At 41.9% G+C, this 22,534-nt stretch overlaps 1 protein-coding gene across 1 annotated transcript in view; it reads right to left on the reverse strand.

Annotated features, from left to right (window-relative positions):
- The window catches only part of fam171a1 (family with sequence similarity 171 member A1), a 94,824-nt gene that overhangs the window by 31,524 nt on the left and 40,766 nt on the right, over window positions 1–22,534 (reverse strand). Inside the window, exons 2-4 of the mRNA XM_060900268.1 lie at window positions 9,148–9,375; window positions 8,466–8,558; window positions 2,652–2,810 (exon numbers count right to left, since the gene is read on the reverse strand). Coding sequence (XP_060756251.1) covers window positions 2,652–2,810; window positions 8,466–8,558; window positions 9,148–9,375 — 480 coding nt within the window. The remainder of the gene's footprint in view (window positions 1–2,651; window positions 2,811–8,465; window positions 8,559–9,147; window positions 9,376–22,534) is intronic.

The raw sequence follows: 22,534 nt of genomic DNA on the forward strand, positions 1-22,534 counted from the left end.
GTGCATAGTTGTCGATGCTGATTTTAAAAAGTAACCAAGTAAATTACACAGGGAAATGAAGTCAGACTACTTAAGCCTGAGTGAAAAAATACTGTAGCGAGTGTGCGTGGAAGAAGAGTCTGGAGACAGAAATCTTAGTTTCTCGGTCATTAGCCTGTGCTACTTGCTCTTGACCATTCGCTAACACTACTGATGAACATTACACTGGCTGGAAGGTGACTTCACTGCTGGGCTGACGGCGCCGATTCATGGTTAAGCTAGCGTTGGCCTTCGAGAAGGCCGAGGGTGATAAATTTTTGGTCCCTCCTACTATAAATAAAAATCTAATTGGTTAATTCATCTGTCACTTCCTACATAAACATACACTGCCATGGCCTTCTGTCCCAGCAATGAAGTCCTAACCAATGAGTGAGCCAGCTCGAAACTTTTCTCAGCCTAGACACAACAAACAAAATCTCACTGTATAACTATTTTAATGTTTTCAGGACAGTAACCCTTTCATTTCTGAAGCAAATTTGATACAACATGAGGCCAAATTAGGACGGCACGGTGGTGTAGTGGTTAGCGCTGTCGCCTCACAGCAAGAAGGTCCGGGTTCGAGCCCCGTGGCCGGCGAGGGCCTTTCTGTGCGGAGTTTGCATGTTCTCCCCGTGTCCGCATGGGTTTCCTCCAGGTGCTCCGGTTTCCCCCACAGTCCAAAGACATGCAGGTTAGGTTAACTGGTGACTCTAAATTGAGCGTAGGTGTGAATGTGAGTGTGAATGGTTGTCTATGTGTCAGCCCTGTGATGACCTGGCGACTTGTCCAGGGTGTACCCCGCCTTTCGCCCGTAGTCAGCTGGGATAGGCTCCAGCTTGCCTGCAACCCTGTAGAACAGGATAAAGCGGCTACAGATAATGAGATGAGATGAGGCAAAATTAAAATTAGAATAAATATAATGAAATTATGAAAGAAATCAAAGATAATATTTGAAATGCTGATATGTTTGGGCCTTCTCTGAAGGCCTAGAAGGCCCTGACGGTTCCCTTCTGTTAAAACGCGCTCTGAGGAAAGTGCTATCTACCCCCTTCCACATACACAAGCTCACAGGTGCCCACAGCAATCATCACTATGACTGACAGGACTTACGACTGACCCTGGAATCCAAGCGCACCATTCTTAAGAAAATAGTTTGATTTCTATAGACCATTAGCCTAGTAAACTAGACCCACCCGCCTAGCGGCCAAAAATATTGTTTGCCTAGCGAATGGGTCTAGCCTCGCACCATATAAACAAAAACATCCCGGGCATCAAATCGTGCCCGCCAATCACAACGCAAGGTTTTTGTTTGGATTCTTTGGGCGGGCTTTTGCAGGAGTGACGACAAAGCTGCGCGACGCTGGAGAAAGCACAACAGGAAAGATGGCTATGGCTAGTGAAGAGCGCTTGTTTGACTCCGCTTTGGAATCAGTTTTAGAAGAATTAGACTTGGAGTTTTCGTTGAAACATGAGCAGGAAGAGGCTCTCCACTCATTCCTTTTCAAGAAGGACGTTTTCGCTGTTTTGCCGACCGGCTATGGCAAAAGTCTGATCTACCAGCTGGCTCCGCTCGTAGCCAAAAGGATGGGGCTAGTTTGTGCAGTACGAAGAATTAATAAACAGCTTTGAAACATTACTTTTTGATTGTTTCTTATTTTCCCGTTATTTTAAATTTAAGGGAAATTATTTCACCAAACACCACTAAATAAAAACTCTCAAAAACAGTTTAAGCAAACCCTTGAAAAACACTTGGGAAAAAATGTGTATGTGGTACAGACTCCAAACTTGTGGTCATTATCTCCAAACTTCTTAATATCTAGAACCTGTTTATTAATTAATACGCATTTTGAAAAATTATTTATTTCAAGGCCTCCCCCACTGCTTTCTGTCGCTCTGACTACGTCACAGTCACTGTTGCGCTGATTGGTCAGAGCGTTGGCCTATACGCACAGAGACAGTTTGAAAGACAGCGGTTTGTTCCTCCTACCCGCTTCGGGAATGTCTACGGATCGAGGCCAGACTAAATATTCACATTTAGTCTGGCTTGCCAGGCTAATAGACCATAATTGTTCGGTTAAATCCGTTTCAGTGCCCTAAATGCATGGTTATTGTTCACCCAAGCACAGTTCATCTTAAATACCTGTTTTACCGTGTGTCATTTAAGGTAAACCCAGCAAAGTATTTATAAACAAACAAATAGGAATGCGGTGAATAGACGTCTGCACAATACGTAATTCTTCCTAATGGCAGGACAGAAGAGAGATAAAGAATAAAGCTGCCCGAGTAAGCATGATCTACAGTATGTTGTATGCGCATCTACTGATCCACTTTTTGTTAGCTATTTTTGTTTTGTTGGCCTGATTAGGAGCACAAGACCATAGAGAAAGGGAATGGTAGCCGTTCTCACGAGGCCACGTCTCGGCACTGTATCCTTGAGATGATAAGAGGCTCTACTCTTCCGCTTACTCCGTCCCAGTGTGTGTGTGTGTGTATATAAACACTGTGTACTTAAGCAGTTGCTTTGCGAATGGAACAGAGGAGCAGTAATGGGATTTTGATATATTGTTAAGAAAATGAGTAGGCTTGTTGAGTTTTACAGTATACTGAGGGGTGTGGGGGTGTGTGTGTGTTACCTGTGCTGTTCGAACCGAGGCCCTGCAGGTACGGGAAGTGCTGTGTGTTCTGCCCCGAGTGGGTCACAGTGAGGAAGGCGGTTAGGTTGGTGTAGGTGGCGTTAGGAGGAAGACTCAGAGCTCGCCTCTGGAACTGAACCCACGGCTGAAGCCTCGATCCTGGACACAAAAACATTTCCATACTTTTTTTTTTTAATGTTTCAAATAACCTACATTTTATGGAAATATTTAAAAGCCGGGTAGGTCATTTTGGAGAAACCATCTAGAGTTAGCTCGATGAAAATTATCCAACTGAAGAGAAAAAAATAATAATAATCCAACCCTTTTCCTTCAGCACTCCTTCCAATGCCACACCTCCAAAACATTTGAAAGCGCACTGCCGGACTACTGCTGGAGGAATTTCACGTCTCATCATCATACCAAACTACCACCTGTCTCATTCACATGTAAGAAAACACCCAACATTATCAAAATGAATGTAAACAACAAACATGGCTATTGTTAGTACTCACATCTCGCTAGCTTTACCAATAGAGATCTTGCATGTGACGTCACAGCCGATCCAGATTGTGACAGATGCCATCGCCATATTCCGCCTTCTACTTCTACTTCTGGTTCTACTTCTGCTTTTACTTCTACCTTTTCTTCTGGAAAACCCTACTATATACAATTCTACTACAACGGCTGCGGCTACAAGCTCTCCCTACCTATGCACGGTTTTTATGTTTTTTGTGTGCATTTTTGCATGTTGTTCGTCTGTACCGGACTTCAATATCCACTACAACCGTATGGACTTACTGGACATTGGTTTCCAACAGAAAATGACGGTTTGTAGCGATTTCCATCGCATGCACAACATTCCGGACGAGAAAAAAAAAAAAAAAAAAAAAACATTCCGGACGAGACCAGATTGCGAGACCAGCGGGGTCTCCCTGGATTGTTATCGGAAGCAAAGCGAAGGAGGCAGCGCCGGGAGCCGAAGCAAAAGCGAGGCTACAGGCAGAGCCGGCCTGTTGACTAAGCTCAGAAAACTGCTACTCAAGCCTCTACCTCTCCAACGCCAGATCCATGTAAACAACACGGACGATTTGGAATTACCTTATTCTATAATCGGCTGGTCAGTGCTATACTCAATACTTAAGATGACTTACCCATCCAGTGAGGATCATTTTCTTGCTTACAAGATGCCACATCTGAGTCGCTGACAAATTCTGAATTTCAGTGAAGAAAACTGTCCAGAGATTTATAAGCACGCAGTGCTTCACCACTGAACAGCGAGGGAAAGTTGATGAGGTAATCATACACGTCCGGGTATTCTGCTGGCAGTTCAAAATCCGGTTGTGAAAACTCCGTCCGGAAAGCCATAAGGGTCACAAATCTGTAGATCGTTTATTTTAGACATATATCTAGTTATCTGTTCATTAGAAAAATGAGCCGTGTAGTCCGTCGGTTGAAATTGATCCATTTTGTACACGAGTGCAGCAGTATTCAGCGGTGTTTTTGACTGACACGATGGCGGTTGTGTACTTTCCGGTCACGTGACTGCAAGATCTCTATAGACCTCTTGCAGTCACGTGACCGAATCCCGGCTGGAATGTAAACAGCCGCCATCTTGTCGGTCAACAACACAGCTGAATATTGTTGCACTCGTATACCAAATGGACCAATTTCAACCGACGGACTACACGGCTCATTTTTCTAATGAACAGATAATTAGATATATGTCTAAAATAAACGACCTACAGATTAGTGACCCTTATCGATTACCGGACGTAGTTTTCACGACCGTGTCAGTGGATATTGAACTGCCAGAGGTGGAATACCCAGATGTGTATAATTACCTCATTAACTTTCCCTCGCTGTTCAGTGGTGAAGCACTGCGTGCTTATAAATCTCTGCACAGTTATCTTTACAGAAATTCAGGATTTGTCAGCCCCCCTCAGATGTGGCATCTTGTAAACAAGAAAATAACAATCCTCATTGGACAGGTAAGTCACTTAAGTATTGAGTACTAGTACTGATACCACATGGATATACTGGAATAAATACATGGCGAACCTGAGATGAAATGGTCACTGCACAGGTGCCAGTGATCATTCTTTCCAGTCGGTACCCATGCCTTGTTGTTGTTTGGATCGGCCTGGCTGATAGCAGCAATCCATTTTGCATGCCTGTCAGGGTCCCGTGGCAGCCTATGAAACTTTCTTCCCGATTTCTGACCTCTCCTGTTGTGGCATTTATATGCCATACAACTCTCCGGCATTGTGACACGGTAATATTTGCAGATTTGGGCGAAAAACAACGAAAGTCAGTGTCGGTAAATTGCGATGGTGGAAATATGGCGTTTGACCGACAAGATGGCGTCTGTTTACAATCTGGATCGGCTGTGACGTCACATGCAAGTGGACTATATGTCTGCTTAGCCTTGTGAGAGACGCAATAAGTCGTCATGCGCAATAAGTGCACAGCCAGAGCGTGCGCAGGTAAACCGGTACGTATGCTATCCAAGGTTTCATTCGGACTGAAATGAAATGTTTGGATGTAGCTCTGTGACTACCACAGATGATGGATTTATTATTTATTTAATTGTCAGAGCATGAGATTTACTCACTGCTGTCGGACTGTAAAGCGAATTTCAAGAAATAATAATAATAATTGTAAAAAAGCTTATAAAATAAATTACATACCCTGCCTTTAAGACCTGAAACTAGATAAATATTGTGGGCCTTGGTGCATATTTGTGATAATTTGAGGAGGATATACATCCTATCACGATTCTCAATGGCATTTCTACGATATATGATATGCATCATGATCGATGGTCACTAACTGCCAGCAAGTAGTTTTGCATTAAAAATCTATTTATTGATCGATTTCATGTCAGGGATGGCATTCTTCTTGCTCTCCTGTCAATCACTGTGAGCAACTGTAAGCTCAAGTATGCGGAAGAGGGCAGACAGAGCTTTCCTCTACCCCAACAGGTCTTGGAGGAAGCATGTGTTAGTCTTCACTCTCCCTGGTTGGTAGCGGTCATGTGATAGAGGGGAGCTGATTGGTGGGTGGGATTAGCAGGTAACCAAATTGGGGAGAGGGGAAAAAAAAAGGGGGGGTGTCTAAAGAGAAGACAAATGGTCAAGTTCAGTTTATGTTATCTAGTCTCTAGTGTTGTATCTAGTCTCTCTCTCTCTCTCTCTCTCTCTCTCTCACACACACACACACACACTCACTATCTCTTCCACTCTAAACTGAGTAGGGTCAGTAAATCATGAAACCGTGGCCCTCCCCTACGCCTCTGGAGAGTGATGTCATCGAGTTTCCATTGCAGAAAGTCTGCATTCCACAGACATGACAGCAATTCATAGCCACCCCACACCACACTGGAACACTGCAGCACAACACAACCAGGTGTTCTCTCTCACACACACACACACACACACACACACTTGATTTCACTCTTTCCATCATCAGATGCTTTTGGAGCCAATCCAAAAGTACTCTGATGAACAGATTAGAGATCCTTAAAAGTTCCTTAAGTGCTGGTGCAGTATCTACTCCACACTATGCACACGTGTACACACACACACACTTAATGCCATATTCAGCTCTTCATCGATATGTCTGTCAGAGAGATCCCCGAGGAGCACTTCCTTCATTTCCCCCCTCCTCCTTTCTCTTCCTTTTCTTCAGTATCTTCCTGGGATGTTCTCAGGATCTCTCACACATACACGCGCACACACATATATACACACACACCCACCTTTGTCAGCAGTGTAACAAGATTCTGCACTGGAGAAAAAAAAATGCTGGCAGGCAGGTGTGTGAATACAAGTAAGAAAGTGTGTGTGTTGTGTGCAACAACATGGGAGGTGCCCCTTACTGTGCCAGAATACTGCAACAGATGGGGGTGAACTCTCATAGTTGTGTGTGTGTGTGTGTGTATGGAAAGGGGTTGGGTGCAGCTGAAAGAATAAAAACAGAACACTAGGGATCCATAAGACACATCAGTCTCCTTACACACACACACACACACACACACACACACACACACACACACACCTCTAATTAGCATGAAGGCCCGAGAGCCATAGACCCACAAATTTTAACATTGGGTGGGCATTTTAAATAGAGACATCACTTGCTCACACACACACACACACACACACACACACACACACCTGTGCCTTTAAGGTGGGGTTTACATTAGACCGTATCAGCGGATCATCAGATTAACGTTTTTAAAACGATTCGTGTGCACACAGCAACGCCAATACACGATTCGCGTGCACACAGCAACGCCAATACACGGATACGCTCGGCTCCGCAGGCATCCTGCGCTCCAAATCACTCCGCCCTGAACAGCGAGTGCCCTCTGGAGGGTGCGCACTCCGGCCCTGCGCAGCTTACAGAGCGCGCGAGTGAAGCGCACGAGCAGTGATTCGGGACTGAGCCGCTGTGTGTGTGATCTCAGTGCATATCGGGCATGCGCGTCATTTACCACTTGCAAGTGGAAGGATGGCAAGCCTAAAGACAATCATAACTACACAATGGGCAGTATTTGCATCAGTATTTGCAGTATTTTCATACTTTTATACTCTTTAATGAAAGGTGATACAAGGCGGAAGTCCGCGCTGTTTTTCAGCAGTCGCGTCACATGACCAACGTCAGCGAATCAGGAAGGTGGATGTCACAGTGACGTTGTCCAATGACGACGCCAGCTAGAGCTCAGCACAGCGTATCCGCAATGTTTACACAGCACCGGAGCTGACACGATTTAGATTGAATACGTGGACCCTGGCGGATTCCCGTTTCCCGGCGGTTTAATGTAAACGGACAGTGCATCCGCGAAGAAAACGAGACAGATACGGTCTAATGTAAACTTGGCCTAAGAGGACAGACACTTTCTCCTACCTGAATGGCCTGCAATGGCCACACCCCCGATCTCTTTTCTATGAGTAGCAGTTTCATTAGGACACTCCTGCTCCTCCCTTAAGGGAGGGGTGTGTGTGTGTGTGTGTGTGTGTGTGTGTGTGTGTGTGTGTGCGCAGAGCATTTTTTAAGGATTTTCCACTAGGAGACCAACTGGTCTGGGCAATACAATCACAGGCCCCAGAGTCCATGCGGCTGCACCGCTGCGGCATATTCTGTGATGCAAAGTGGTTCACCAATCACCATACAGACAGACAAACACACTACAGTGACTACACAGCTATCAAGAGCAATTACCAAGCACAAATGTTATGTCAAAGACACTCAAAGTTACACAGTAATGACATCGGATTCTGACATCAGCCATCTCAGTAACCAAATTTTAGTTTTGTTTTTCTTAACCAACATGATCTTGTGTGTATATCTTATAACATAGATCTTCGTTTTCCTTGTTAAATGTATACTTACATGGTACTTGGTTAATTAATTGCAACTGATTGAACCAAATGGTAAGACATAACTTGGTTTAAAATTTGGTCTCCCAGTGAAGCTGGTTTGGCATTGACTAGGAGACCAAATCTGGCCACTGGGAGACCATTTGGTCTCCCGGTAACTATGTTTAAAAAATGCTCTGTGTGTTTGTGTGTTCTTCAATGAGCCTATGCCCACTGTAGCCTCCGATCCCCATTCTTAACGAAGAGTAGAACAACCTGATGCAGTCTTCTAGTGATACGCTGTGCATTCTGAGATGCTTTTCTGCTCACCATGGTTGCAAAGAGTAGTGAGAGTGAGTTCTAATGATGGATAGAACTAAATCACATTTGAACTTCTGTTGAGAATTGAAAATCTCTCTCTCTCACACACACACACACACACACACTTTCTTACCTTGGTATCCAGACACAATTTGAACCATGTCATCATACACCATTAAAGTAGCAGCTCTCTCAGGAAGCAGATCCAGGCTCAATGATGAAAAGACTAGAGTCAAAACACACACACACACACAGTCATGTTTGTCATTACATATTCAGGGCTCATCCCTCCCCACTGCACACTGACCCACACGATCCCATGTGTTTATGTTCACACTCTTCAATACTCGCAATGAAGAGCTGAATAAAACTACAATGGGGCATGCTGTTACAGGAAAATAATCAGCGAGATGGTAGTGTGATACAGCCCGACACAAAGCAGAGTTCCTGTAAACACCCTAAATTTTATTTTAGAAATATAACTGCATATCCCGAAGTGTTTTATTCATCTTATACAATGATTTGCCAACACTAATAATGTGTTTACTGAATAGCTTCATACTTTTTATCCATTTACAGTTACATTTAACAAGTTTTGAAACTAATAAGACAAATCCCTTTAGCCATGTCCCACCATCATCCCCCTCCCTCCTTTTATTCTTCTTCCTGATTGTCTCTAGGGAGTCGACACAGGTGGTCCATTACCCTCTGCGTTTATCACTGCAAAGACTCTGGACAGCTAATCTCACTAGCAGGATCTGAGCGAAAGAAGGAACAACAAGGCAGCCATTCAATCCAAGCAAATTAGATCATACCAGGCAGCCTGGCTGGTCTCCAAGGGGCGGAGCTAGGGACATAGCCTTGCTTGGTAGCTGTGATGACGAGCAGGTCACCCAGGCGATATGGGAACCTGATGAAGATGTTGCCGTCGCTGCTGGAGGTCTCCTTAGCGACAGGGGTGTGATTGGCGAAGACTTCCACCGTGGCGTCAGAGAGCGGCTGGCGAGTGCTGGCGTCACTCAGGTGGACCTTCAAAGCCACTTCTGCAACAAGAGCAAAGAAATGTTGTTACAGTCCAACTCAAACCATTACACTGGGTCGTGTGACGATACAGTAACATGACACTTTTTTTCTGAATCTCTGACAACTTTTAAAATAATATATTTTAAAAAATACACGCAATCCTGTTTCCAGAAAAGTTGGGATGATGTGTAAAATGTAAATAAAACAAAATACTATGATTTGCAAAATCACTGAAACCCTATATTTCATTGAAAATAGTACAAAGACGACATATCAGATGCTGAAACTGAGAAATCTTATTGCTTTCTGAAAAACATGCACTCATTTTGAATTTAGAGCCAGCAACACGTTTCAAAAAAAAAGTTGGGACAGGGGCAACAATAAGCTGGAAAAAGTTGTGCAATGTTAAAAAGAAAACGCTAATTTGGTTAATTGGCAACAGGTCAGTAACATGACTGGGTATTTAAAAAAAAAAAAAGGCGCATCCCAGAGAGGCGGAATCTATCAGAAGTAAAGATGGGGCGGGGTTCACCGCTCTGTGAAAGACTGCATGGGCAAACAGCGCAACAATTTAAGAATGATGTTCCTCAATGTAAAATTGCAAAGAATTTGGGGATGGCATCATCTATGGTACATAATATCATTAAAAGATTCAGAGAATCTGGAGAAATCTCTGTATGCAAGAGACAAGGCTGAAAACTGACATTGGATGCTTGTGATCTTCAGGGCCTCAGGAGACACTGCATTAAAAGCAGACGTGTGTGTGTGTGTGTGTGTGTGTGTGTGTGTGTGTGTGTGTGTGTGTGTGTGTGTGTGTGTGTAGTGGAAATCACTGTATGGGCTCAGGAACACTTCAGAAAACCATCATCTGTGAAAACAGTTCATTACTGCATCCATAAATGCAAGTTAAAACCAGATATAAACAATATCCAGAAACATTGCTGCCTTCTCTGGGCCCGAGCTCTTTGACGATGGACTGAGGTGAAGTGGAAAACTGTCCTGTGGTCTGACAAATCAAAAATAGAAATTCTTTTTAGAAATCATAGACACCACGTCCTCCAGGTTAGACCGCGAGCTGGCCTAGTGGTTAGCGTGTCCGCCTCTTGACTGGGAGATCGAGAGTTCTACTTATGATCGGGTCATACCAAAGACCACCATAAAAATGGTACCTACTACCATCTGGCAAGGCACACTGCAATACAGATGTGAGTGGGGAAGATAAGCCAGTATCTCACTGGGGTGCGACAGTTTGTGACAAATTGTGAATGTCATTCGCAAGAGAGTTTCAAAAGTGTCTTGAAACATTCGCGGGGCTTCTCAATTTCCTCGCATGAGTCGCAAAGCGTCGCTCCTTCGTTGCTGAAATTTTGAACATGTTCAAAAAAATTCGTGCGACAAAATTTCTCAAAATAGCCGCAAATGTGTCGCAAAGCCATCACGAACCCTTCTCAAGTCAGTTTCCGTGAGACAGGAAGTGCGAGTGTATGGGTAGTACCTCACTAGGCTGCGACAGCCTGTGACTAGTTGGAGACACAACAATAAAATATGCAAATATCAATTCAGCATGATTCCAAGTGAAAATTGTCGCTAATTCGCATATTTTATCGCAATTGTTGTGTCTGCAACTAGTCGCAGGCTCTCGCAGCCCAGTGAAATACTACCCTTAAACTCTCACGGTTACCAGAGGACTAGCCCCCCACTGTAACCCTAGCTGTATAGGTGATAGGCCGAGGGCTACTGAAACGGAGATTGGCGCCACACCCATACACCTGAAAGAGTTGGTTAGTACTGGGACAGGAGATTGCCTGGGAAGACCAGATTCTGGCATGAGAGGAACTTTGACTTGACGTCCTCCAGGCTAAAGGAGAGGGGGACCATCCGGCTTGTTATCAGTGCACAGTTCAAAAGCCATCATCTGTGATGGTATGAGGGTGCATTAGTGCACATGACACAGGTAGCTTGTACATCTGGGAAGGAATCAATCATTAATGCTGAATGATATATCCGCATTTTGGAGCAACATGCTGCCATCCAGATGACATCTTTTTCAGGGAAGGCCTTCCTTTTTTCAGCAAGACGATGCCAAACCGCTTTCTGCGCGTATTAAAACTGCATGGCTGTGTAGTAAGAGAGTCCGGGTGCTAAACTGGCCTGCCTGTAGTCCAGACCTGTCGCCCACTGAAAAAAAAATTGGTGCATTATGAGGCACAAAACATGACAAAGGAGACCCTGAACGGTTGAGCAACTGAAATTGTATATATCAGGCAAGAAAGGGACAACATTTCTCTTTCAAAACTACAGCAACTGGTCTCCTCAGTTCCCAAACGTTTACAGTGTTGTTAAAAGTAGAGGTGATGCAACACAGTGGTAAACATGCCCTGTCCCAACTTTTCTGAAATTCAAAATGAGGATATATTTTTCAAAAATGATAACATTTCTCAGGTTTCAACATTTGATATGTTGTCTTTGTACCATTTTAGATGAAATATATATATATATATATATATATATATATATATATATATATATATATATATATATATAAAAAAGTGATTCCACACTTATGGGTACTGAAATGGGGACATGAACTTATTCACCTAAAACCATTTCTTTTTTTTACCATCAGGTCACAAAACATGTAATCTTTAATGAATGATATGTTAAAAGATAACTTTAATTTTCTGAGATGTAATAAAAACATATTTATATGCCAAAGTCAAGCCTCTGAGTTCCAAAATGATGTCTGTTACATTACTTCTGTTACGATTGTCCATCTCGCGTCTGTTACAAATTAATTACAATCTAGCTATATACCATGTTAATCTTATTGAAAGGATGTGTATGTTTATTCTACTACACATGTTTATTAATTATATTTGCTAAAACATCACCTTCCTATGTTTCAAAAAGTAATTCTACATTGTTAAAATTGAGAATATATATGTCCACAACACTTCTGTTACGTTCTGACTTTGGCATATAAATATGTTTTTATTACATCTCAGAAAATTAAAGTTATCTTTTAACATATCATTCATTAAAGATTACATGTTTTGTGACCTGATGGTAAAAAAAAGAAATGGTTTTAGGTGAATTTTTAAAAATAAGTTCATGTCCCCATTTCAGTACCCATAAGCGTGGAATCACTTATATATATATATATATATATATATATATATATATATATATATATATATATATATATATATATATAAAAATAAAAAGTTTCCATGATTTGCAAATCATCGCTTTTTTTTTTTATTTACGTTTTACGCAGAGTCCCAACTTTTTTGGAATCAGGGTTGTATATCTGATCAATCAGGTTGCACGTTTGGGTGAAAGTGAGAATGACGCACATGAAAGACAGGATTCCAGTGAAAAAATCCGTCTTATTCGTGAGCAAATATAAGGACGTTTATGACATACTGAATCTAAAATGTTTCATTTTTAATATTCCAAAATTGCAATGCAACTAAAAATAATTACCAAGCGTGAAAGCACATTATATATTTTTAACATGGCTCCACAGATTGGTTGAAGCTTTGTTAACAAAATCTAAATATCAAGGTACATAGAGTATAGTGACAATGTCAGTATGTACTGCAATATAATATCAGTCATATCCACTTCCTCAAGCCAGTCTGTAATTTCAACCACAAATCAAACTATTAGAAAGTCAAGCTTAGCACAAATAACTGTCTTCTGCATCAGAACTCCTTTAATCGGCAAAACGGCAAACACCAAGCTGCATCCCTCAAATCTTGTTTGTATTTAAGAAGAGAACCTGGCAGCTTTTTCTGTCCTCACTAGAGATTATTCTTAACGTGCCTTCAAGAAACTAAGAGTTAAAAATACTCCATCTCCAGGGAAAGTAAACACGAGCCCAAAACGTTCACATGCAAATACAAATAAATGTTAAAGACTTGATTAAGCAGATTTTAGTTTCTTACAATCATAATGAAGATCAATTTTATATGAGGCTAAATAAATCTTCTCCTCCCAGGATTTCCAACTGTTAGGCACTTTTAAAAAAAAAAAAACTGATTAAGTGCTTTTCTCTTCAGGCTGCTGGGAAACTAAAACCAACAAACAAAAAAACCTAAGTGCTTCTCTCTCCAGGCTGCTGGGAAACTACCGTAAAACAAAACAAAAACAAACAACAACAACAAAAAAAAAAACAGTCCACCGGCTTCTTCATGTTTTCTTCGTTTCTTGAGAGGCGACTGATGGAAACGCACCAATAGCTACAGTGATAACCCGGTCCATTTCCTGTTTGTTAGCCAATCGTAACCTGCAGTGAGAACAATGGGCTGCTTTTCCTTCCTCGAGGAAAGCCCAGGTTTGTTTTGGAAGCAGTGGTGAAAGTACACTTCCTGTGAAGTCCTAAGCTTCTCGTAAAATTGGACTGGTTCCTAAAAGCATGGAAAACTATTAGACAAAGCTACCAGTTGGCTGTTTCAATGGATCGTTTTCCCAAATAATCTGAAATAGCCAGTACAGTCCACAAAAAAAAAAAATCAAAGTCCTTCCCGTGCCAGGACCTGGTCTTCCCAGGCAGTCTCCCGTCCCAGTACTAACCAGACCCTTAAGACGCAGTGGGCGGTACCAATCTCCGCTTCTCGCCTATTGAGGTCACGTGATATTTGTTTATCTGCCATCTTGGACGGCATGGCCGCGCATAGAACTTAGACGAACCCGTTCTAATTATCAAGTGTGTGGGAGTAGATCTTTCGAGAATGGTTATATCTTGTTCAGCATTTGGTTGTACCAAGAGACAGGGCCAAAAGGAGGGCCTGTCATTTTATAGATTCCAATGATAACTGCATACTTAGAAACTAGACAGTCTCTAACGTTTAAAATGGCTATGCCTAGCCCTACTACCCTGGCCTAGTCTATGACAATGTTTTATCTTTTTGGCTCATATATGCCTATCAATCCTTATACTTCCATCAAACAGCCGCGATCCGTCAGAACAACTCTCTCAGTGAATGGGTGAAAATCGAACGAGGAGTGCGACAGGGATGTGTACAGTCACCAGACTTTTACAACCTCTATAGCGAGCAGACCCTCCGCCCTCTTGACGACCTAGAAGGCTTGATAATCGGAGGTGTAAACATCACAAACATTAGGTATGCTGATGACCCGGTTTTAATTGCGACATCAGAAGAAAAGCTACAGAGGCTAGTGGATTGTCTAGTAAAAGAAAGTACAGAATACGGCTTGGCTATAAATACAGATAAAACCGAATGCATGGTCCTTTCCAGACAACAACCCAAGAATTGTAAAATCACTGTGAACGGAGTACAACTCAAACAAGTACAGCAGTTTAAATACCTCGGCTCAATCATTACAGACGACGCGAAACCTACAAAGGAAATCAAGTCCAGGATAGCACAAGCAAAACAGGCCTTTTCTTCAATGAAGAGTGTTCTTTGCAACATGAAAATCTCGATTAACACCCGTCTACGAGTTCTTCAGTGCTACATCTGGCCCATTCTGTTGTATGGTGCCGAGTCTTGGACGTTGCGCAAGGCAGACCTGAGTCGAATAGAGGCAGTTGAGATGTGGTTCCTGTGTAGAATGCTCAAAATTCCTTGGACTGCGGGGGGCGTTGTGGCTCAGGTGGCTAAGGCGCCATACCATAAATCCGGGGACCCGGGTTCGATTCCGACCCGAGGTCATTTCCCGATCCCTCCCTGTCTCTTTCTCCCGCTCATTTCCTGGCTCATTTCCTGTCCTGTCTCTACACTGTCCTATCCAATAAAAGGTGAAAAAAAAAACCAAAAAAATCTTTAAAAAAAAAAAATTCCTTGGACTGCGAGGAAATCCAATGTCGAAGTTCTTCAAGAAGCAGAATACCAACGAAAACTGCTTGCAATAATTCGGGGCAGACAAATAAAATTCCTTGGGCATATCATCCGAAAAGGAAAACTAGAACACCTTGCACTCTCTGGAAAAGTCCCTGGAAAAAGATCACCAGGAAAACAACGGCTGACGTTGATGGACCAAATCAAGCAGTGGTCCCAAAAATCGACCCAAGAACTGTTCCACTTGTTCTACACTAGGCAATTGGTCGCCGATGTCTTTTGATATGGCACCCAATTAAAAATTAAAATGCCTTTGAAAGGCCAATCCATAGTAGGGATGGCGAAAACTAAAAAAAATCTTGACCGACCACCGAGCCTCATTAGCCGGTTAAAGTCAGTTAACCTATGAGTTTAAACAGGGATGCAAACGGTGGATGCGCCTTTTTCACGGCTGAATCCCGCAGATCCGATTTTTTTTTTTTATTAGGGGGGGCGTTGGAGTGTCTGAATAATTTCATCAGAGTAAATTCTGTATTAAAATTACTAAATAAGCAAATGCTGTTACAGTCCATGAAAAACAGGAAGTATTAGTATGAGAAGAAGGCAGTTAATCAGAGAGCTGCGCACATTTGCGCAGCTTCCGCGCAAACGTGCGCAGCTTTCTGAGTTACTGTTTTACAGACAAAAACATACATATTTACAACCCTGTCATTATCTGGAACTGAGTTTAGATTTCGAACATTCTTAAGATAAAACGTCCTGCATAGTCTCTTTATGATAAACGTCTTTATGATAAACGTCTTAATGCCACTTACCCGTGAGGTTATCAAGTAGACATCCTTCTTCGGAACCTTCCAGAGGTATAGTTGAGATACCCATCCCGCGACAAAATATTTATAAGCTTCCAGGCTCTTGTAAGCTTTGAGGGCTTTGCCAGTGTAACACGATTCACGATTAACGAGAAAATTGTAAATGTCGTGGTAGGCCAGATCGGGCAAATCGCCGGCACCGCAGCTCCGAATTTCCCTGAACAAGGATTGTGGCAAGTTGTACGGATCTGCAATCCCCAACTTGGAACACTTTTCCACGTAACGCTGCCTCACGTCACCTTCAAGATGCTGAACAAACTTAGACAAGTTATCGCGCGATGTAGATGGGGTATTTTCCGAATTTTCTTGGGGATTACTGCCTGGATCCATTACGCTCGCGCAAAGTAAACAATCCTGATGCCGTCCAATATGGCGGAGTGGGCGGAGTACACACGTGCGGGTCACATGACTGCACATCCTCTATACAGTTAGGGTTACAGTAGGGCGCTGGTCCTCTGACAACCGTGAGAGTTTGACTCCCCACTCGCATCTGTATTGCAGCGTGCCTTTCCAGACGGCAGTAGGTACCAATTTTATGATGGTCTTTGGTATGAACCGACCATGAGTAGAACTCACGATCTGGTAAAATGCAAACGACAATGCTAACACACTTTCCTCTTATATATACACTCAACGTGCGTTGTTGCGCTACTGTGCTGGGATATATAATGGTAGGGGCAACACTTATTAGTAACAGACTTCCTGGTACTTGTTATACCACAGCAACTGGTCAGAAGATGTTAATGTTCTACAACAGCAGCTCTGACAGTTGTCCAGGCTACAAGGCAAATCATTAGTTTATCCTTGACTTGCAAGTGATGTCAAAGCAAAATAGAAACGTGGATGTCGGCCATGTTGGTGGATATACAAATGCGGGATCAAGTGACATTCCATACCAAAAAAAAAAAGGTCACACGTGCGCGACTCTCTGTTTTTTTCCACTGCTTTAAGCATTCTTTTAGTGATGCCATATCTTTGTGCTGTATATGGTTGTGGTCACAACAGTACTCGTGACCGTGGCACGTTCCGATTTTTTAGAATTCCGTCTGTGATTCGGAAAGAGGGCGAGGAAACTCTGAGGCTTGGTACAGAGAGGAGACGAGGGGATCAGGACACTTCGTCCAACGACCATTTCATTCAATGCCATTTCATTCAATAGTTAAGACATTCAGTCCAAAGCCTTTTTCATATGCACTATTTTATATTTCAGGTGTTCTAGTGTTCGTGAATGAGAGCGCTGTTCTGCGACTAAAGATTTACAGTAATATGATCCAGCCGGCTTTAAAAATTTATAATTCGGCAAATGGAGCTCACGGCAAAGCCAAATTTTACAGGCGCCTCCCTCTAAGCCTCCCGCTTCGAAAGAGCATGGTCTCGGGTCAGTAGGACCGCACCTCGTCCCGGGATTCGTGAACGAAGCCCCCGTGAGAGCGCTGCTCTGCGTCTGAAGATTTAATATGATCCAGCCGGAAACAGACATGCAAGCGAGCAGCCTGCAATAACAAGGGAGTTAACTCATCCCAGGGTCAGCAATTGGCATGGGCCGACGTGGTTACCCCCCTCAGTACACTCTTTATGGTGATGATACACGGGGCAACTTTTTGGGCAATGTTGCCGAGCAATGTTGCTGGCAATGGGCAACTAGGTGAGACACAGGGCAACTTTTCAGGGCAACTAACAATGGGCAACAACAGTTAGCAACGGCAGTTTACAGTTAGCTTAAAAAAAAAACAAAAAAAACGATGTCTTAATTTTTGCTGTGACCATTTAATCAAGCTGTCTGTTGTTTTTTAGAGCTTTGGTGAGGTAAATTCCTCCATATAGAATATTAAAATAACAACTTACCGGCGTAAAAACAGATGAGGAGTCTCTCCATCTCTTCACTCCACTGACACTGAGCGGCCGCCATATTTGTTTGAAATTTCTGATCCGAACCTCACCGGAGGTCACATGACTCGGTACTCGCGTTCTGATTGGCTTATCTCAAAAAGTTGCCAGAGATTATCAAAACCATTCAGAAAGAAACAATGTTGCCCAATCTCAATAGAAAAGAGTCAAAACGCAATTGCCCAGCAACATTGCTCGGCAACATTGCCCAAAAAGTTGCCCCGTGTATCATCACCATTAGTGTCAAAGCGTACGTACTATGGCAGTCATTCGCTTTACAAAAATGTGTTTTGCTTTGGTCAAATTCCATTGAGAATTCCTCCTTTTTTCAAACAAACAAACACCTGAAATATAAAATAATTGATAGTGCGTATGAAAAAGACTTTGGACGAAATTACCTGTATTTATACTCGACGGTCGATAGAAGCGTCTTATCTTCAGAAAAGTCTGACTTTTTTTTTTTTAAATATGGGTCAAAACCCACACACATCTATCTTTTCTTTGAATTGAATCTTCGCTCGATTGTTCAAATCGTGGTAATACTGAGAAAATTCAGCATTGTATACAGACACGCTTTCAGTGACTGCCATCCTAGTTACTTTGTATATCCACCATCATGACGGACGCTCATGACATACAGTGGTGCTTGAAAATTTGTGAACCCTTTAGAATTTTCTATATTTCTGCATAAATATGACCTGAAACTTCATCAGATTTTCACACAAGTCCTAAAAGTAGATAAAGAGAAACCAGTTAAACAAATGAGACAAAAATATTATACTTGGTCATTTATTTATTGAGGAAAATGATCCAATATTACATATCTGTGAGTGGCAAAAGTATGTGAACCTCTAGGATTAGCAGTTAATTTGAAGGTGAAATTAGAGTCAGGTGTTTTCAATCAATGGGATGACAATCAGGTGTGAGTGGGCACCCTGTTTTATTTAAAGAACAGGGATCTATCAAAGTCTGATCTTCACAACACGTTTGTGGAAGTGTATCATGGCACGAACAAAGGAGATTTCTGAGGACCTCAGAAAAAGTGTTGTTGATGCTCATCAGGCTGGAAAAGGTTACAAAACCATCTGTAAAGAGTTTGGACTCCACCAATCCACAGTCAGACAGATTGTGTACAAATGGAGGAAATTCAAGACCATTGTTACCCTCCCCAGGAGTGGTTGACCAACAAAGATCACTCCAAGAGCAAGGCGTGTAATAGTTGGCGACGTCACAAAGGACCTCAGGGTAACTTCTAAGCAACTGAAGGCCTCTCTCACATTGGCTAATGTTAATGTTCATGAGTCCACCATCAGGAGAACACTGAACAACAATGGTGTGCATGGCAGGGTTGCAAAGAGAAAGCCACTGCTCTCCAAAAAGAACATTGCTGCTCATCTGCAGTTTGCTAAAGATCATGTGGACAAGCCAGAAGGCTATTGGAAAAATGTTTTGTGAATGGATGAGACCAAAATAGAACTTTTTGGTTTAAATGAGAAGCATTATGTTTGGAGAAAGGAAAACACTGCATTCCAGCATAAGAACCTTATCCCATCTGTGAAACATGGTGTTGGTAATATCATGGTTTGGGCCTGTTTTGCTGCATCTGGGCCAGGACGGCTTGCCATCATTGATGGAACAATGAATTCTGAATTATACCAGCGAATTCTAAAGGAAAATGTCAGGACATCTGTCCATGAACTGAATCTCAAGAGAAGGTGGGTCATGCAGCAAGCCAACGACCCTAAGCATGCAAGTTCTACCAAAGAATGGTTAAAGAAGAATAAAGTTAATGTTTTGGAATGACCAAGTCAAAGTCCTGACCTTAATCCAATCGAAATGTTGTGGAAGGACCTGAATAAATAAATGACCAAGTATAATATTTTTGTCTCACTTGTTTAACTGGGTTCTCTTTATCTACTTTTAGGACTTGTGTGAAAATCTGATGATGTTTTAGGCCATATTTATGCAGAAATATAGACAATTCCAAAGGGTTCACAAACTTTCAAGCACCACTGTAGCACATTTTGATCACGTGGTTGCAAGTCGTCATCTATAATTCTTCCATTTGAATACATTATATAATCTATAGTAACAATTCAGACCTAATAATATATTTTTTTTAAATGTGTTATTTTACAAATAAAAATATTTAATTGTTCATATGGTGATGTATCCTGTAAGAAGTTGTTCACCAGTCACGTATGGAAGGAGTCTTCAGGTGTCAGCGTTTTGTTTTCTGCCCTGGAAGAGTCTTCAAAAGATATAACTTGACACTTTCTCAGTAACGTGACAACCTTAGTAACTTCAAGAAAAAGAGTTTAAAAAAAAAAGTTCGAAATGAATGCTTCGAGCTCCTATAAGTGATAACAGGAACTGTTTCTGGGTCAGTCCATGGAATGGGGTTACCAAAATGTGACAGAGGGAGTCACTTAAAACAATTTACAACTGAAAACAACTTTTATTTCCATGAAGCATTGACCATATAAGAAAATATAACATAGTTGTTAAGATAACTCCTGCTCTACAATGTATGATAAAATCCATAAATATTTACCCGGTTGCTAATGTAACAAGGACACGAATAAGCTTTTAAAAATAAAGGAAAAATATTGATAAAATCAATTTTTTGCTTTTATTTGCTTACTTTAAACATTCACACTGAATATGAATTCATTAGAAATATTAGTTCAACATCATAAACACTGAAAATATGAAATACCAGTATTTCACAAACTTCATAAAATCTCTAAGATTTGAACAATAACAACAGTCATTAACAGGAAACAGTTTCATCCTATATGGGGTAAATGAGATTATTGAATTCATTACTTTACTTAGTCACACTTATGCCATGTACACACGTAGCCGGGTATTTTTAAAACCGAACATTCCCCCCCTCCGTTTATAAAAATGTTTTATCCACACCACCTCGTCTTCGAAAAAATCCCTTCTACACATAACCGAACATCTGCGTTTTCAATCACATTCATAAGCATTCCAAACCTGTAGATGGCATTATTTCCCCAAATCACATCGCCTGTGCTCTTGGAGCAGTAGTTGGGCTTCTAAAATTAAACATGTAAATAGCACCTGCACAATAATTAACGCTTTCAAGGCACTACTCCGATCCATTACTCTTTAGCTAGCCGCACACTACGCCGATTTTCAGCGTACCGAGCCAACTGAAGTCGCGAGTCAGGCGTAAAGACTAGTTTTCGATGGTACCGACTCATCTCACAGCCGATTCGAAAAACTAATCGGGAGCCAGACTGATCGGCGAGAGTCGCTAGCAATAGCCAATCATATCTTTCGCATATAACACGTGACATCATTAAACACAATTTCTAGCGCGAGAAATACGTGTTGGTAGCACCTAATGCAGGTATATACTGTAATTCCATAGACTGAAGCTTTATCCATAGACACAGTGGGCTGGAAAGCCACTCTGCTCAAGTTGTGTGGCTGAATTCCAAATCGCTTTAACTCCCCTATATAAGTGCACTATTTAAGGTTGGGAATAATAGCTCATGCAGCCTAGATAGTGCACTACATATTCCATGTTGTGTCATTTGTAATTCAGCCTGTAGCATCTTCAAGTGTTGGATTTAACAGTAACTATATCCAATAGCCAATCACAAAGCTATTAAGTTGTCACGTGTCGCTTCAATCGCGACTGCACTCGTCAACAGTCAGGGGATATGTGCGTGCCCTGTCGGGAGTCGGCTCTGAAATGGGTCGGTTCGGTACCGCGTGGATCGCCGTGGTGTGCGGCTAGCTTAAGTCCATGCTTAATCTGGCTTCTGCAGTAAACAAAGGTCGCACGTTTGACGTCAGGGCAGATTTGTTGTCATTTTTTTTGGCGCAGATTGTGACGTTCTAAAACGCAAAACTCCGGTTATCTCTGTCTACATGAAAAGGCATACACGGAGTTTTCAAAAATCTTCACTTTGCCCGGAGTTTTTTTAAATATTCGTTTTTGATGCGTTTTCATGTGGATGACAGGCCAAAACGTAGAAAAATATCTTTGATTTAGCAGATACCCGGCTACGTGTGGACGGGGTCTTATATCTGCACTTCTCTAGAGCACGTGTTGTGGTGTGTGAGATCCCGCGAGAAGTTATCTCGCGTCAGTTCAGCTGACCTAGATTGAGTAAATAGGTCTCGCAGGTTGTGAACGAACCAGGAAGTGAGTGGACGCTAAGTTAGGATGTGAGAAAAAAACATCGATAATTTCTTTTATTGCCGTTTGTTTAAATTTCTTTCTACCTACATCGTTTTATAGTATATTCTTCTTTATATTAAAAGCATCAATCATGATTTCAACTCGTTTTATCATTTTTTATAAGCCTGGTTTCTAACGTAACACGGTAGGACATCACAATGTTACGTTCACAACCTATTTTTAGTGGATGAATTCGAAGCTAAATAGTTTATAGAACCTTCTTAACTTTATTATGTGAGTGTAAAACTAAATTGCAAGTACCATGAAACTAATTTTATTGAAATTCTCAGAAAGTAATGAAGGTTTATTTAAGCTCAAAGTCAGCAAATATTCCATGTCACAAAAAACGTGTCATCCGTGTCCAGTCACAGGGGAAGAAAATGTTTCACATTTC

This window comes from Neoarius graeffei, chromosome 19, assembly GCF_027579695.1.
Source record: "Neoarius graeffei isolate fNeoGra1 chromosome 19, fNeoGra1.pri, whole genome shotgun sequence".
In the NCBI taxonomy this organism is placed as follows: domain Eukaryota; kingdom Metazoa; phylum Chordata; class Actinopteri; order Siluriformes; family Ariidae; genus Neoarius; species Neoarius graeffei.